At 48.6% G+C, this 15515-nt stretch overlaps 11 protein-coding genes across 11 annotated transcripts; 7 read left to right on the forward strand and 4 right to left on the reverse strand.

The window, feature by feature from the left end:
* Positions 1 to 28: 28 nt before the first annotated feature.
* KL911_002743 (uncharacterized protein) lies at positions 29 to 1029 on the reverse strand (the record flags this gene model as incomplete). The annotated part of the gene is made up of 2 exons (XM_043197846.1): positions 29 to 170; positions 236 to 1029. The coding sequence occupies 2 exons, from the start codon at positions 1027 to 1029 to the stop codon at positions 29 to 31; spliced, it is 936 nt and encodes a 311-aa protein (XP_043054341.1).
* Positions 1030 to 1071: 42 nt separating this feature from the next.
* On the forward strand, positions 1072 to 1971 carry KL911_002744 (uncharacterized protein; the record flags this gene model as incomplete). Its single annotated transcript, XM_043197847.1, has 1 exon — positions 1072 to 1971. One exon carries the CDS (start codon positions 1072 to 1074, stop codon positions 1969 to 1971), a length of 900 nt encoding a protein of 299 aa, XP_043054342.1.
* A 9-nt stretch (positions 1972 to 1980) lies between these two features.
* On the reverse strand, positions 1981 to 2799 carry KL911_002745 (uncharacterized protein; the record flags this gene model as incomplete). Its single annotated transcript, XM_043197848.1, has 1 exon — positions 1981 to 2799. One exon carries the CDS (start codon positions 2797 to 2799, stop codon positions 1981 to 1983), a length of 819 nt encoding a protein of 272 aa, XP_043054343.1.
* Positions 2800 to 2934: 135 nt separating this feature from the next.
* KL911_002746 (uncharacterized protein) lies at positions 2935 to 4530 on the forward strand (the record flags this gene model as incomplete). Its single annotated transcript, XM_043197849.1, has 1 exon — positions 2935 to 4530. One exon carries the CDS (start codon positions 2935 to 2937, stop codon positions 4528 to 4530), a length of 1596 nt encoding a protein of 531 aa, XP_043054344.1.
* A 64-nt stretch (positions 4531 to 4594) lies between these two features.
* Positions 4595 to 6238, forward strand: KL911_002747 (uncharacterized protein; the record flags this gene model as incomplete). Its single annotated transcript, XM_043197850.1, has 1 exon — positions 4595 to 6238. One exon carries the CDS (start codon positions 4595 to 4597, stop codon positions 6236 to 6238), a length of 1644 nt encoding a protein of 547 aa, XP_043054345.1.
* A 23-nt stretch (positions 6239 to 6261) lies between these two features.
* Positions 6262 to 8124, forward strand: KL911_002748 (uncharacterized protein; the record flags this gene model as incomplete). The annotated part of the gene is made up of 1 exon (XM_043197851.1): positions 6262 to 8124. One exon carries the CDS (start codon positions 6262 to 6264, stop codon positions 8122 to 8124), a length of 1863 nt encoding a protein of 620 aa, XP_043054346.1.
* A 99-nt stretch (positions 8125 to 8223) lies between these two features.
* Positions 8224 to 9840, forward strand: KL911_002749 (uncharacterized protein; the record flags this gene model as incomplete). The annotated part of the gene is made up of 1 exon (XM_043197852.1): positions 8224 to 9840. The coding sequence occupies one exon, from the start codon at positions 8224 to 8226 to the stop codon at positions 9838 to 9840; it is 1617 nt and encodes a 538-aa protein (XP_043054347.1).
* A 79-nt stretch (positions 9841 to 9919) lies between these two features.
* Positions 9920 to 11413, forward strand: KL911_002750 (uncharacterized protein; the record flags this gene model as incomplete). The annotated part of the gene is made up of 1 exon (XM_043197854.1): positions 9920 to 11413. One exon carries the CDS (start codon positions 9920 to 9922, stop codon positions 11411 to 11413), a length of 1494 nt encoding a protein of 497 aa, XP_043054348.1.
* A 39-nt stretch (positions 11414 to 11452) lies between these two features.
* KL911_002751 (uncharacterized protein) lies at positions 11453 to 12697 on the reverse strand (the record flags this gene model as incomplete). The annotated part of the gene is made up of 1 exon (XM_043197855.1): positions 11453 to 12697. One exon carries the CDS (start codon positions 12695 to 12697, stop codon positions 11453 to 11455), a length of 1245 nt encoding a protein of 414 aa, XP_043054349.1.
* Positions 12698 to 12752: 55 nt separating this feature from the next.
* KL911_002752 (uncharacterized protein) lies at positions 12753 to 14891 on the forward strand (the record flags this gene model as incomplete). Its single annotated transcript, XM_043197856.1, has 1 exon — positions 12753 to 14891. One exon carries the CDS (start codon positions 12753 to 12755, stop codon positions 14889 to 14891), a length of 2139 nt encoding a protein of 712 aa, XP_043054350.1.
* A 51-nt stretch (positions 14892 to 14942) lies between these two features.
* Positions 14943 to 15266, reverse strand: KL911_002753 (uncharacterized protein; the record flags this gene model as incomplete). Its single annotated transcript, XM_043197857.1, has 1 exon — positions 14943 to 15266. One exon carries the CDS (start codon positions 15264 to 15266, stop codon positions 14943 to 14945), a length of 324 nt encoding a protein of 107 aa, XP_043054351.1.
* Positions 15267 to 15515: the final 249 nt, after the last annotated feature.

Genomic DNA, 15515 nt, shown 5'->3' on the forward strand with positions numbered 1-15515 from the left:
AAAAAATATTTATGAAGCCGCAAACGGTTTAATATCTGTCAAACTGTTCACTCCCCTCTGAAGCATTTCGTAAGTCACCAATGTGATTGACGAACTGCAGGACACCTTCATCAACCGCGGAAGCCATCCACTCCACATCTTGGCCACTCCTTCCTGCATGAACGTCTTCACTACGAGTGTCATGATGTCCCGGTAAACAGGCTTGTAGTTTTTAGTCTGCATTCTCGTCTTCAACACGTCAATGGGCTGCGTAATCGCAACAACGGCGCACGACGAAGCCACTCCCATTCCCATCAGTTCCAGATCGGTGATTGAGTCTCTTGTGGGATCAATGAACTGCTGCAGGAAGTTGTACGTCGAAAACCAAACCATGCTATTCATGGTCTGCCTAAAGATGGTGATTAAAGAACCCCTCTTAAATCCCGAAAGACCCGTTGTCTCATAGATCTCTTTCACAGCCCTGAAGAAAGTGGTGGATGGGTTAGCCCGGTAGTAGTCAATGTATTTCTGACGAGGGTTGAACGGTTTGCTTTCCAAGGGCCGTTTGGTGAGCCTTGGTTTTTCCACCCCGTCTGCTCCCGTGGCCCCCGCATAAGACGGAAGCGGCAATCGGTAGCCCTGCTTTTCCATTGCGTTCTCAATCATTCGCGTCTTTACGTTCTCGACGGGTATCACCCACAGCGTCTCCAAAAAGCCGGTCATCAAACCGGCAACCACCACTCTTGGGGCGTTCGCCTTGCTGTTATCGGTGCCCATGAATTGAGTCATTCTGTTGAAAATTAGAAACCGAGAGGAGGCTTTGAGGGCATTTCCCAGAGCCAGGCCGTTGCAGCCAATGAACAAGGAGCGCACGCTGTCGGTTGGGATATGGTACGGAGTCTTGAGTAGCGAGCTATTGGCTATCTGCGATGTCGTTTTCACGTATTCAAACGGATATGTCACGACGGTTTGAACCACTGCGGCACCTGAGCCGGCTATCATGGCCGTTAGAAGGTCCGTGTTATCCTGTGTTGCTGGAATGCCGTCCATGGAGCGAAGCGTGAAAAATAAAAAATAATTCGATAATTGTCCATGTCGTACAGCATCACTGCCATCGCCAGCAAGTCGCTACCGGGAAATATACAGCAGCTTGTGGAGGAGGCTGTAAAGGGCTTGTCGGTGGATATTGTAAAGAGCACTGTTCTGTCTGCCGGCAAAGCTGTCGATTTTTCATTTGAATGCGATAATTTTGACCAAGTAAAAAACAAGCTCAAGTTGGTGAAACTCCCAGACGTGGATCTGGAAGTCCTCGAGAACGGCCCTGCTCGGAAGAACAAGAAGCTTGTTGTGTTTGATATGGATTCGACTCTGATCTACCAAGAGGTGATTGAGCTTATTGCAGCTCAGGCAGGAGTGGAAGACGAGGTTGCCAGAATCACAAACTTGGCAATGAATGGAGAAATCGACTTCAAAGAGTCGCTCAGAAGACGGGTGGCCTTGCTTAAGGGAATACATTCTGCAGATCTCTGGGAAAAGCTCAAGCCGCAGCTGGAGATCACCAAGGGAGCCCGCGAGCTTTGTGCTACCTTGAAGAAAATCGGCTGCACAATGGCAGTTTGTTCGGGCGGCTTTCTGCCTTTGGCTGAGTACATAAAAGAGCAACTTCATTTAGACTACGCTTTTGCAAACCAGCTCAAGACGGAGATTGTGGACGGCAAAGAGGTCCTCAGTGGACAGCCAGAAGGCGAGATCGTTGACGGTTATAAAAAGAGAGCAGTCTTAGAAATGCTAGCTGAAAAACATCAAATTGATCTGGACTACACTGTTGCCGTCGGTGATGGCGCCAACGACTTGCTGATGATGGCCAGGGCAGGTCTCGGTATAGCTTGGAACGCGAAGCCAAAAGTGCAGCTAGAGGCAGACTGCCGGCTTAACACAGATTCCCTGAGAGATGTGCTATACATTCTCGGATATAGAGACGAGGATATATAATAGAGTTGATTATAGCAGTATCACGGCTTTGGCTACACCCATGATGCCGTTGAATAGCAAAGCCTGCTCGCCGTTTTTTATGCTGCTTTTCATGATCACCCCTTCGCATATGAGGCCCTTTTCCAGCAGGTATCTCCTAGTAACGCCACAGAGACAGCCTGATGAAAGCGAGGGCGTAGTCCACCTGGTAATGATCTCACCCGTCAGAGGATTTTTATCGTTGCGGAGCACAGCTATATTGCAGATAGACGTCTCGGTGATCTGATCAGCGTGGTTGAATAGCAGCACATCGGTGTGTTCTACGCCAGGAGGGACTTTGCGTTTGCGGGCTTCCGTGTAATGATCGCGATAAGTGGATTTGAAGGAGGTAAACGGAGAAATTATTGTTGGTTCAGAATCCAAGTATACCGTCCAAGTTGGAGGGCAATTGATATCCAGATTCAGCGGAGAGTTTATCGGAATAGCCTGTATCTCAACGTGTCCCTGTTTGTTCAAAAGATAGCGCATTTTGTGAGCACGGTACACATCTTTATCGTCGAGTGCTTGAGACAGCTGAGCTACCAGCAGCGATGAGTTGAGCTTTTGGACGGGAAGCTCAAAAAATTCGGCAGTTTCGTTTAACCTGTCGACATGGTAGTCCAAGAACAAGAAAAACGACTGGTCGAGAGGAGAACAGACGAGAGCTTCAGGTAAGCTCAATCTTCCAGAATACAGCAGAGGGTCGTACCTAATCGTGGAGAGAACCTCAAACTGCACTTTTTCGTAATCAAACGGGTCCTTCAGATGCTTTTGGATCACTTCGTTCGCAACAGCCTCTAGATGCCCCATCGTTTCTTCGTTGTTCGTCCACCAAGATTATTATACTTCGAAACACGGCTGTGCAACCAATCTTGTATTTTCTTCACAGCCAGAAGCTAGACTACCGAAATATCTGTGCTGTTCCGGCCTTGTGCTGATTTGTCCATGTCTTCTGAAAAACCGGCTCTCAAGCCGAAACCAAAGATACCGCCTCCGGTGAAGGCTAAGAAACCGCAGCTGGCAGCAACGGCCTTGCTGGACTCGAAGTCCCCAGTGAACGCGTCATCGGCGGTGAAAAGTAATCTCACCAAGACGGTGTCTCAAACGTCTGAAAAATCAACGTCTCCGCAGTCTCCAAAACCTGAGTCTTCGACAACCGAGCTGTACACTGCTACTGTGTCCAAGTTTCCGCCGCCGCCTGTCCATGTCCTCCGCAATAAGGCACAGGCCTCGGTTGCAATTGACAAATCATCTCCGGCCGCTTCCAGTCCTGAGCAAAAACCCACATCTCCTGTTTCTTCCCAGAGCCCTGTCTCTTCAGACGACGAGGATGCACCTCCACTTCCATTGCGTCCTTCGCGTACGGAATCGGTGTCATCGGTGGAAGAGGAAGATGCTCCTCCGCTTCCTAGACGGCCTACAGCCTCTGCCAAATCTGCCCTGGTCGACGAAATCGAGTCCAAACTTCAGCCCCCAAGGCCCGAGAGATTCCAGAAACACTCGTCTCCAGACTCGGAGAAACCGAGACCCCCAAGGCCTGGTAAACCGTCTCTCAATCTCAAGCCGAACACAGACTCGTTCTCCAGGAATATTTCGTCCGACCTGGAGAAATTGAGCATTTCTAGCTCCAAGCCTCTGCTCTCTCCTCCAAATCCACCTAAATCTCGTTCCCCGGCCCATTCGTCGGGGACGTCGACTCCACCGTCTCCTCCAAAACCTCGCACAAAGCCATCTGCTCCTCCACCACGCTCTGGACTAAGAACAAATTGGAAGGCCCCTGATCTGAATTTGGAATTGTCAACAGGGTGGTTCGCCAAAGACGATTTCGAAAACCATCTACCTACTGACCTGAAAGGCCTAGACTACGCTACATCGTTTGGCTACAACTCGAAAGAGTTCTTCAGAGTCGTCGTGTTCCGCAACAAAGACCTTTCCACCATCAAGCTCAGGTTCACGTGGCCGAAATCAGGAGATCCGGGTGTTTCCGTCGAGCACGAAATCAAGTTTGTGCCTCCGCCGCAGGCTACTAAAGCACAGCTCGAAGAAGGAGCTTCGCTGTATGGCGAACATGTGGCAGGATGGACAGAGGCGCACAAGGGCAAGAAAGTGGGTGACGGAGAGTGTTGGACTCTTGCGCATGACGCCTTGCAACGGGGCTGTGGCAAGCACGCGTTCGTCTCTTCTGGCCTCGTTCATGGTGCTCTTCTGTCCACCATCACGGGGAAAAAGGGCGGACCTGAAGTTCGCAAAGAACCAGTCTCCGACACAGTCAAAAGAGGCGATATATTGCAGTTCGCTAACTGCTGTTTCCGGTACCCAAACAAGGCACTGTTTTATGGTTCGCCAGACCACACTTCGATTGTTGGTCACGTGACGGGCTCCACGGAGCTACCTAGATTGCAGGTGTTGCACCAGAACGTGAATGGCGAGAAGATAGTGATTGAGGAGTCCATCGATCTGGACATGCTCGTCGAAGGCAGTGTCAAAGTCTATAGACCGATTGGCGCAGGCTGGATCTCTGAGCTATCTCCTATGTGGTGATGCGGCTCGAAGCCAAATATTCACTCTTTAGTATAAACCAAAATATAAACAATTACACAAATTTATGTCCTACAGGCTTTCTCAACTCGCGCCCCTTCCTGAGCTGAGACATGTGCAAATAGGAAAGACCATTGGCCACGGAGGCTTTGGCGTTGTTAAGTCCGCTGTATTCGAGAAAAATGGGATATCGAAAGTCATAGCCGTGAAGTTTGTTCACCTCGACATGGCTCGCCAACAGAATGTGACCGCAGACATGCTTGCGCGGGAGGCGTTCATTCAGAGGGAATGCAGGCATCCGAACGTGATCCAGCTGATAGATTTTGGCGCAGATATCAATTGGGTCTGGTTTGCCATGGAACTAGGAAGCAACGGTGAGTTGTTTGACAAGATCGAGCCTGATCTGGGGGTTGACGAGGACGTCGCCCAGTTTTACTTCAGACAGCTCATAAACGCAGTATCCTTTATTCATTCCAAAGGCGTTGCACACCGTGACATCAAGCCGGAAAACCTCGTTATCGATAAGAACGGAAATCTAAAACTAACGGACTTTGGGCTAGCCAGCGTATTTAAAAAAAGAAATGGCTCCAAGAGAATGTGCACCACAGCATGCGGCTCGCCTCCTTACCTTGCTCCAGAGGTGGTCTCTCAAAATTATGACCCCGAGCCGTCGGATGTGTGGTCCTGCTGTATAGTTCTCTTTGTGCTTCTCACAGGGCAAATTGCCTGGGAGATGCCACACGAGGAAGACACAGACTTTCGCTACTATATGGAGAGGAAGGGAGAAGTTCTGATCTCTCCGTGGAACAAGATTCCTCTAGGCGCTCTTTCGCTGCTGCGCAAAGTATTGGTTCTTGAGCCTTCGAATAGATTAAGCATCGAAGAAATTAGGAAACATCCCTGGGTGGCCAAGAAAAACAAGTTTGCGGACCAAAACGACATGTGCAAAGATCCGATGCGTCTCACCACCAGCTTGCTGGTCAACCTTTACATTAACCTTTCGGACGCGGAATTTAACAAGATTAGCCAGATGTCCACCCAGATCAGCAGACCGTCAGCAGGAACGCAACCGCCAACGTACGTGATGGACGATACGCAGCCCGCCGAGATCTACAAGGAAAACTTCTGGCCGATTGGCGGCTTCTCTGCTTCGCAGGAGGTCTACACTGAGCACTCGAAACGCCGCAAGCTCAAGGAAGACCTGGGTGATGACGATCTTATATTTGCCACGATCTCCAAAGACCCTGCATCCTTGCAATTCCTAAGGCCCGATTCTGTCGTCAATAGAGAGAAACTAATCAACGCCAAGATGAGCAACCTGCGAATAGAGCAGCAAAGGTGTCCAGCTCTCTTCGCCGAAAGTCTCACTAGGTTTTTCAGTACAGTTGCTTTGGATCAGCTGCTGGTCACAATTCTGGAGGCATTGAGCAAGCTTGGACTTCGCAGTCACTCGGGTGAGGACGCCAGCGAGCTCTACGTGGAAAATCTACGCAAGAATGACCTTCTCAGCGGATTGATCACTATCCCTATCAATGGCCGAGACTCCAGCAAAGCACCTATAGTCGGTAACATCAAGGTGAGTCGAATGGCCGACAATCTGGACGTACGGAAGGTTGAGTTTCTGAAAATTAAAGCAGACCCGCTGGAATGGAGAAGAGTTTTCAAACGAGTCACAATCCTCTGCCGTGACGTTGTGTATGTTGAAAAATAGGGAATATTTATTTTAATAATTTAATGCATGTGCCGGATATAGAATCAGGGCCAGACACATTTGAGATTCTTCTAACCACAGACAACCACGTTGGGTATCTTGAGACGGACCCTATTAGAGGCAATGACTCGTGGAAAACGTTTTCGGAAATCATGAGCATTGCAAAATCCAGGGACGTCGATATGGTTATCCAGGCAGGCGATTTATTCCACGTTAACAAGCCTAGCAAGAAATCCTACTACCATGTGATTCGGACGCTTCGTGAATTCTGCTGGATCGATAGGCCTCGTGAATACAAGCTCGTATCTGATCCTTCGGTCGTGATGTCCACGCGACACTTTAATTACCCATGTGAATATGATCCCAACGTGAATGTTGGAATGCCTGTCTATGCTATTTCGGGCAATCACGACGACGCAACAGGAGACGATCTTCTCTCGCCGCTGGATCTCCTGTCCGTTGGCGGTTTACTAAATCACTTTGGACGGATCACAAATAACGATGAGATCAAAATTAGTCCGTTGCTATTCCAAAAAGGCAGTACTAATTTTGCATTATATGGCCTGCAAAGCATTCGAGAAGAGCGTCTGAAACGGACTTTGGGATCGGGCAATGTGGAGTTTTTGCAGCCGGAAGATAGCGAAAACTGGTTCAGTTTGATGTGTGTGCACCAGAACCATGTGCCCCGGCCGGGAACGCGCGTTCTTGAAGAGGCACATCTTCCGCATTTTTTAGACTTTGTGTTTTGGGGCCATGAACACGAGTGCATTCCCAGGCCTCTGCATAACAGTGCCATGGGTTTCGACGTTCTTCAGGGCGGTTCGTCGGTAGCAACGTCCTTGAGCGAGGGTGAAGTTCCTGACAAACACGTCTATCTGCTCAAAATCAAAGGCAAAGACTATAGTCTCGAGCCGATCCGACTCAAATCTGTGCGGCCTTTTGCGATGAAAGACATCATCTTAAGCGAGACAGGGATCTCTGCAACGTCGGGAAATAAAGACGAGGTGATTAATTTGCTTATAGACGAGGTGGAGGAGCTTATCGAAGCCGCGACCAGCAAATGGAAAGAAGCTAATCAGGACTTGCTAGAAGCTCTCGTGGACATCGAAATACCCCTTCCCCTGGTCAGGCTCCGGGTCGAGTACAGTGGAGGCTACGAGGTGGAAAATCCTCGCAGATTTTCCAACAGGTTTGTCGGCAAGGTTGCAAACATCAACGACATTGTCATTTTCTACCGGAAGAAGATAGTCGGTAACAGACAGGCAAGCAGGCTAGCGCAGAAACATCAGAGCGAGGGCCACGAGCTAGAGATACGCGAAGGCACTCTCAACATTGGTGATTTTGTTGAGCGACAACTGAGCGAAGACGACCTTTTGCTACTCAAAAAAACGGACATGTCGAAAGTCATTGAAGAAGCCATGGTGAAAGACGACAAACACTTGATCAAGAAGTTCGTCGATGACGAGTTGGGTAATGATCTGGAGCTTCTGTTGAAGCTCCGAGTTGACGAAGCAGATACTGTTGAAGGCAAGTCCTTGAACGAACTGAAAAAAGGTTTCCGGAACATAGTGAAGGAGCTACGCGCCAAGGCTAAGTACAGTGAGAGATCGAAAGACCACGAAGAGCAACCTCGTGTTAGCTCTGGGCTCTTTGTGGAGTCTGATGAGGAGCCATCCACGCGTGGCAGACATAAGAAGAAGCAAGATCCTGTGCCGGATCTCTCACAATTCATGCACCCTACTGAGCCGATGGTGGTCGATTCGGACGTATCTGATGACGGTCTAATTGAAATTGAGGAGCCCAAGAAGACCGCCCGCAAAAAAGCAACAAAGCCGCGTAAAACTGCTTCCAAACCAGCCAGTTTGTTTGGCGCAGTTGGCCGCTAGGAAACTCAGTATCGGTGCACAGATGTTGAACTGTATTTATTTTAGCGCATCCAAAAAGTAATAGAAAAATAACGACACGGTCGATAGATTTGATTGGAAATGGGGTTTTTAAAAGAAATCCAGGGGTTCTTTCACTCTATCACCACAGATGATCATTACGCTTCCTATGACGCGTCGGAATCGACTAATCTCGGGGCAGCTCCGGGACATGAGTCGTCGCAATACATCTCGATGCTGGACAACACCTCGTCGACATCTCTAGCCCAAAATAGCAGATCAGCCAGAAACTCGACTGCCAGCAGGCCAGTTCAGTACCGTCCCGGAATGCGTTCGCAGCTGAATGGTAATGATATCCAAATGCAAGACTACATTGAAGGGCAACCGCCTTTACCATCGGTCGCTTCTGTGTGGGAAAGATTAGACAAGTGGATGGAGAGGGAATTCCCGGAACTGGGAGACGACATGGAGAACGGGGCGACCGTCAACGATCTGAACGCTTTTGAAAAAGACCTGAATATTTCTCTACCCTTTGACGTGAGGGAGTCGTATCAAATTCACGATGGCCAGCTCGCTCTCGGAAAGAAGCGTGGCCTTATTTATGGATACCCTTTGCTTGACCTCGAAAGCATTGCCGCAGAGGTCAACATTTGGAGGAAAGTCGGCGACAAATTACAAAGAACCACAGAGCATTTTACCAGTGAGCAGATTCTGCTCGAATCTCAAAACAAGTCGGAGGGCAGTAGCCACTTCCAACAGCAAAAGGCCAAGCATTTTCATTTTCTAGACTCTCAGAAGTCTGTTCCAAAGGGGGCCGTGCAGGAGGTGTACTACCACAACCAATGGATTCCGTTAGTGAAAGACAATGAGGGGAACAATATTGCCCTGGATCTTGCTCCAGGGCCAAGAGGCAGATGGGGCCAGATCATTCTTTTTGGCCGCGACTTCGACACCAAGTTCGTTGTCGCCTCGTGTTTTACGGAGTTTTTGCTGAATCTCGCCGATGATCTGGAGGATGGAAAGTTCTACATCGACGAGATCGATGAGGATCTGGTGTACACGGAAAACGGAAAGACATACTCGTACTTTGACGTGTTGAAATTTCGCTCGTTGGCTTTGGCAAAGAATATGGGTGGATCGCGACTTCCTGTTGGAAAAAGCGGATCCAATGTCTCTTTAGTGGCCTCTCCACGGATTTCCCAGACCAATTTGTCTAAACAGTATGCTCCTCCTCTGAATGACAGTTTTGTTGTTGAGGATGAGGACCCGGTGATTCCAGCAGAAGACGTTATCAAGCCCCAGACACAGCCCGATCTCCTGGCTGATGACCTGAAAGAGGTCGATTTGGTACAGGAGGGCGACAAGAGAGAAGCAGTGAAAGAGACGGAAGTCAAGCCTGAACTAACGGAGGGACCAAATCTCACGGAGACTACCGTGTCGCAGCCTGAAGACTCTCAACCAGAACCTGCGACCGAACCGGTTGCTGAGCCGGAGGCAAGGAATGCTGAGACCGAGCGTGATGTTCAGGACCACCAGATTGAGGAAGACAAGGCCTCTGGAGAAGGTCTCACCGAAGCAGATGCTGCGGACTCCAAGTCCGAGACAGACGACACCGAGAAAGACGCTGCGGAGGACGCTGCTGACCCTGTAGCAGCTGCCAGCAACTCAGCTACCAAGCCAAAGTCCCGTAAGAAGAAAGGTAAGAAAGGTAAGAAATAATAACATATCCATTATATATAATATAGTATTTGAGATTCGCGTGGAGTTTAATAAAATTTCAAGCTGATAAGCTGTGTACATGTCGCACTCCAACATCTATAAAGATCTTCCTCCCCTTCCCCACCATCTTGAGGAGGAGCGTGTACCCAGCAGGTCTTCGTCGGCAGACAGTGCTACTCACCGACCGGCGCTGACGCTGCCCGTACGCCCTGTTACAAGTGCGCAAATATCAGCTTCGAGCGTTGACACCGTCGAGTCCTGCGGCGTTCCGAGCTCGAGCCGGCGTCCGCCTCCACTATTCAGCCATGTATCAGTACCAGAATCATCGCGTGTGATCCAACAGCAAGAATTGACGCCCTTTGTTTCTTCTCTCAATAAGCAAAACAAATCGCCTACACCGTTTTTGGAAAGCAAGTCTTTGAAGCGAAAGAACGTCATGAAGCTGACCCTGGCCACTCCAAAGACATCGCTGAGCTCTCGCCCTAGCAGCTCGGGCCTGGAGAACCTCAATTCGTCGGCCTCTTCCTTTGAGCAGTCCGGGTTCAAGGACCCAGACAGAAAAGCATCCACCGACGAATTGATTGCCAACATCCAAACGCTCGAACTTGGCCTGGAGTACCAGCTGTCGATCAAGGCAGAGGAACTGGTGATGCTCAAGAAACTGGGCTCTGGCAACTCTGGAACGGTCTCCAAAGTGCTACACTTACCAACACAGAAAACAATGGCGCGGAAAACCGTACACATCGATGCCAAAGAGGTGATACAGTCGCAGATCATCCGCGAGCTCCGTATTATGCACGAGTGCGACTCGCCCTTTATCATTGGCTTCTACGGCGCCTTCCTGCACGAAGGGGACGTGGTGATTTGTATGGAGTATGTTGACTGCGGCTCGCTAGACAAAATTTTCAAGCTGACGGGGCCATTCCCGGACTTCATGCTCAAACACATTGCCTACTCTGTCCTGAGCGGCCTGGTCTACCTTTACGACAACCACAGGATTATACATCGTGATGTAAAACCATCGAACGTGCTACTGGACTCAAAGGGAAACATAAAGCTGTGTGATTTTGGCGTGAGCAGGGAGCTGATAAATTCCATGGCCGACACTTTTGTTGGCACGTCTACGTACATGTCGCCAGAGCGTATTCAAGGGGGTGTCTACAACATCAAGGGAGACGTGTGGTCTCTGGGTCTGATGCTATACGAGCTGGCCTCTGGAAAATTTGCGTTTGGAGGTGCTCCTGGCGGAGCGGCCCCGGGGGTTTCTGGCCTCAAAGGGGATCCCCAGATAAAGACCCCGGACTCGATTCTGGATCTGTTGCAGCGCATTGTCAACGAGAGACCGCCTTCTCTCAAAGAAAGTGATGGCTACACTCCCGAACTTTGTGAGTTTGTTGAACTGTGTTTGAAAAAGGAAAAGGACAGACCCGATCCACACGAGCTGCTCAAACACAAGTTTTTAGCCGACTTCCCCGAGTCAAATAGCTTGAGGGTGTCTGCCAAGTATCGCTCGGACATCAAGAAGTGGGCCAAGAATGTCAGACGCGTCCAAAAAGGCAAACCTACCAAGTAGTCACGGACTAATGTAAAGTTTAGATTGAATGCAGTGTACTCACCATGTCTGGACTCCTCCATTGCGTAGATGCAGACGCAGCGCCTCCGCTACCAGATAGAGACTGCCGCAGATCACGATGGGCTTGTGGGTACGTTGGGCCCTTGATAATGCTGCTTCCAAATTAGGCTCGATGGTGGCTTGGAAGCTGAGCCGCGCTCTAGAAGATAATTCCTCTGGGGAATAGCTTTCGATCCAGGGCATCCCATCCACGGGTTCCGTAAACTGTGTGAAGATTACTGTGTCTTGCGGCTTGATGAGACACTGAAGCAGTCCTGAGACATCCTTGCCTGACGTCATTGCAACAACAAAGGTGACTCCAGTTGATCGAGATGAGCCCAAGTACTTTGAAAGCTGTTCTGCTGCTTGACTATTGTGCGCTCCGTCAAGCAGAACTGGGACTGTACCTGTCCTGAGTTTGAGATCCAGTTTCTGCAGTCGACCTGGCCAACTCGTGTTCCTGATGCCTCGCTCTATGGCCTCTTTTTGAATTCGGAATGTACGTGAAAGAACATCCAAAATGCCAAGGGCAACCGAAAGGTTCATCTGCTGGTACTCGCCGCGGAGGCTGGTACGGAAATCACCTAGACGTGCTCCCAAACAGTCAAACTTCTGGGCCGGAGAATCACTCACAAACATATATTCTGAGCCCTTCTGTCTTGCGACATCCTCAATTATGCGCAATACAGAGCTTTCGTTGGATCCGTCCACAACGCACGGGACACCCTCTTTGATAATTCCTGCCTTCTCGTTCGCTATCTTCTCCAGTGTGCCCCCCAACAACTGCTCGTGATCTAATCCTATTTTCGTTATAGCCGTGCACAATGTTGCGGATGCTGAGAGCACGTTGGTCGCATCCAACCGTCCCCCAAGGCCCGTTTCCAGGACTGCCACCCGCACTCCTTGTTCGTTGAAGATCTTCAAGGCTGTGCAGGTGAGTAGCTCGAACTCCGTGCATTTGATGTTATCTCGACGATCGGTGTCACGAACATGGCCCTCTGCCGCAGCAAAGTCTCCTTCTGACACTGCTCTATCGTTTATTTGCACAGAATCCCATCTGTATAGCAGGTGGGGCGAGTTCAGACGTCCGTTGCGGATTCCTTGAGCAGTGAGCGCATGAGACACGTACGAGCTTACTGATCCCTTTCCGTTTGTGCCTGCAATGTGAACTGCTCTGAATCCTGGGCGAAAATCAAGCTTCGAGAGTAGTTTCTCTACCCTGGCGAGCTGTAGATCAATGCCCATAAAAATTAGAGTATTTCAAATAATTTATATTTGTTTTCGCGGCCATTTTGTTATAATGTCTGTGTCACGGCTGGAATCAAGACTTCGGAAACTGTTCAATGTTCCGCGCAAAGGTGAAACGTTTGAGTTCAGAGAGGGACTTGTTTCGCAGTATGCAGATGAGCGCAAGGATACAATTCAAAGAGTGATTGCAGCGATGACTGTGGGCAAAGACGTGTCATCGTTGTTCCCGGACATTCTTAAGAACATCGCCACACATGACCTGGAGCAGAAGAAACTGGTGTACCTCTACTTGATGAATTACGCAAAAACTAACCCAGAACTCTGTATCTTGGCCGTCAACACCTTTGTTCAAGATACCGAGGATCCAAATCCGCTGGTCAGAGCACTTGCGATTCGGACCATGGGCTGCATCCGTGTGGACAAAATGGTCGATTATATGGAAATCCCTTTGAAAAGGACGCTCAAGGATGACAATCCGTACGTTCGTAAAACAGCGGCCATCTGTGTGGCGAAGCTTTTTGATCTCAATTCTAGAATGTGCGTGGAACAAGGGTTTCTGGACGAGCTGATGAGTCTGCTGGATGACTCTAACCAGATGGTGGTTGCTAATTCCATCTCAGCGCTAATAGAGATTTCCAAAGCAACAAACTCCAACATTCTCAAGATTGACTCGAAGATCCTCAAAAAGTTGCTAATGACGCTGAACGAGTGCACGGAATGGGGTCGTATCGCAATTCTCACGGCACTGGCGGACTATACTGCAGAAGAAGTGGGTGAGGTGCAGCACATTGTCGACCGCGTCTCACCTCAGCTCCAGCACGAGAACCCAGCCGTTGTCCTCAGTGCTGTGAAAGTTATTATCAAGCAATTGGATAAGGTAGATGAAGAGCAAAAGAACTCTCTACTGAAACGTCTTTCTTCTCCCCTCGTTTCCTTACTGTCGACTCCTCCAGAACTCCAATATGTTGCTCTCAGAAACATACGTATCATTTTGGAGAAGTATCCCGTGGTTTTGGCGAGGGAGCTCCGTGTGTTTTTCATCAAATACAGCGATCCGTTATACCTCAAGTTGGAAAAAATAGACATCATGGTGAGGTTAGCAGACGAGTCAAATGCGCTGTTGCTTCTGGCAGAACTTCGTGAGTACGCTATGGAAATCGAAACTGAAGTGGTAGACAAGTCTGTTATGGCTCTTGGTCAACTGGCTATCAAAATTCCAAAAATATCAAAGAAGGCTATTGATGTTCTATATGAGCTCTTTATTTCACGTTCTGAGTATGTCATTGATCAACTAGTCGTGGTTCTACAAAACATATTGAGGAAGTACTCCAACGAGTACCTCACAACCGTTATCACGATCATTGGAGATCTCGATTTGGAGTCTTTGAAATCAAGTGATGCACTGGCATCCTATGTGTGGATTGTCGGACAATATGCCTCGGAAATTCCTCATCTAGAAGACCGTCTCAGGTCTCTGATGGCGCAATTCCAAGATGTAGACCCAGCCGTGCAATCAGCACTTTTGACCACCATCGTGAAAATTAATCTGACAAAGCCTACGCCAGTGACACAGGGTCTGTTGCAACAGGCACTCAATGCGGCTACAAAAGAGATAGAAAACCCAGACGTTAGAGATAAGGCTTACATTTACTGGAGAATCTTATCCACAGAGAACTCGGAGCTGCAAAAGAATATTATCATGAATAAGCTTCCTGTGCTCGAATCTACAATTGACCATTTCCCACCACTTCTTCTCAATGAACTTATCAATGAGATTTCAAACTTAGGTTCAGTTTATCACAAGCCTGCTTCAAGCTTCATCAAATCATTGGACGGTGAACTGATCAACACTCAACTCCAGACTAAGAAATTCGAAGAATTGCAGCAAATGGCCAAATCTGAGATTGTCAAAAACACTGTCAAGGCCGAAAATCTGTTGGACTTTGATGACGATTCTGACGCTGCTCAAAACTCAAATGGACAATCTGGTACGAATAGTCCCGTCACTGGAAATATCTTGGATGAATTGAATGACTTATTCACTGATTTGTCTACGCAGACACCATTACCACAACCGTCTGGCTCCTCGGTGTTTCAGGATCTGCTCCAAGAGCCGGAATCTCATCAACAATCCCAGCAACCTAATCAACATCAAAAAACTTCCAATGCTGATCTTCTAGATTTGTTTTAGGCGCATATAGAGCTTTTGAAAATTATCGATTTTAATTTGATACAAAATACTTCATTCTTCTTGCTCCTCTGCTTCATCTATCTTTTCAAATGTCTCATGCTCAAGCTCTACCATTTCAAATTGTTCCGCGACCATTTCCTCTTCTTCCTCCTCATCTTCTTCTTGTTCCATGTCCATGGCATCATCTTCCACCGCTTCCTGTGCAACAGGGAAACATCTCTGCACGAGTTCCAGCATGTTATTGCATTGCTCGTCGCTGAATCTCTGGTCACACTCTTCGATCACAGAAAACAAGGAGACGATCGTTCTTGGCAGTCTGTTCAAGATCTCAAGTTTTTCTATTTTCATCAAACTGTACTGGTTCAGACCGGTCATGAATTCCACCACATTCTCTCTCGTGTATTCGTTTGACTGACCTGTTCGGACTAAAAATCCTGAAAGCTCTCTTGTAATTATCTCTAGGTCTACTAAATGGTTTCCTCTCTTTCTCCTTTGTTTCTTATTAGTATCCTCGCCGAGCGTAAAGTTCCAGTTGTTCTCCCTCTGTATATCTACAAGATGATTGTACACTTCGAAGTTTGATAAAAGTTTCTCTCGCGCAACTTCCACCTAGTTGTTAGTATT

Source organism: Ogataea haglerorum (genome assembly GCF_019207285.1).
Source record: "Ogataea haglerorum isolate 81-453-3 chromosome Unknown 81-453-3_NODE_7_length_556738_cov_96.333754, whole genome shotgun sequence".
Taxonomy (NCBI): domain Eukaryota; kingdom Fungi; phylum Ascomycota; class Pichiomycetes; order Pichiales; family Pichiaceae; genus Ogataea; species Ogataea haglerorum.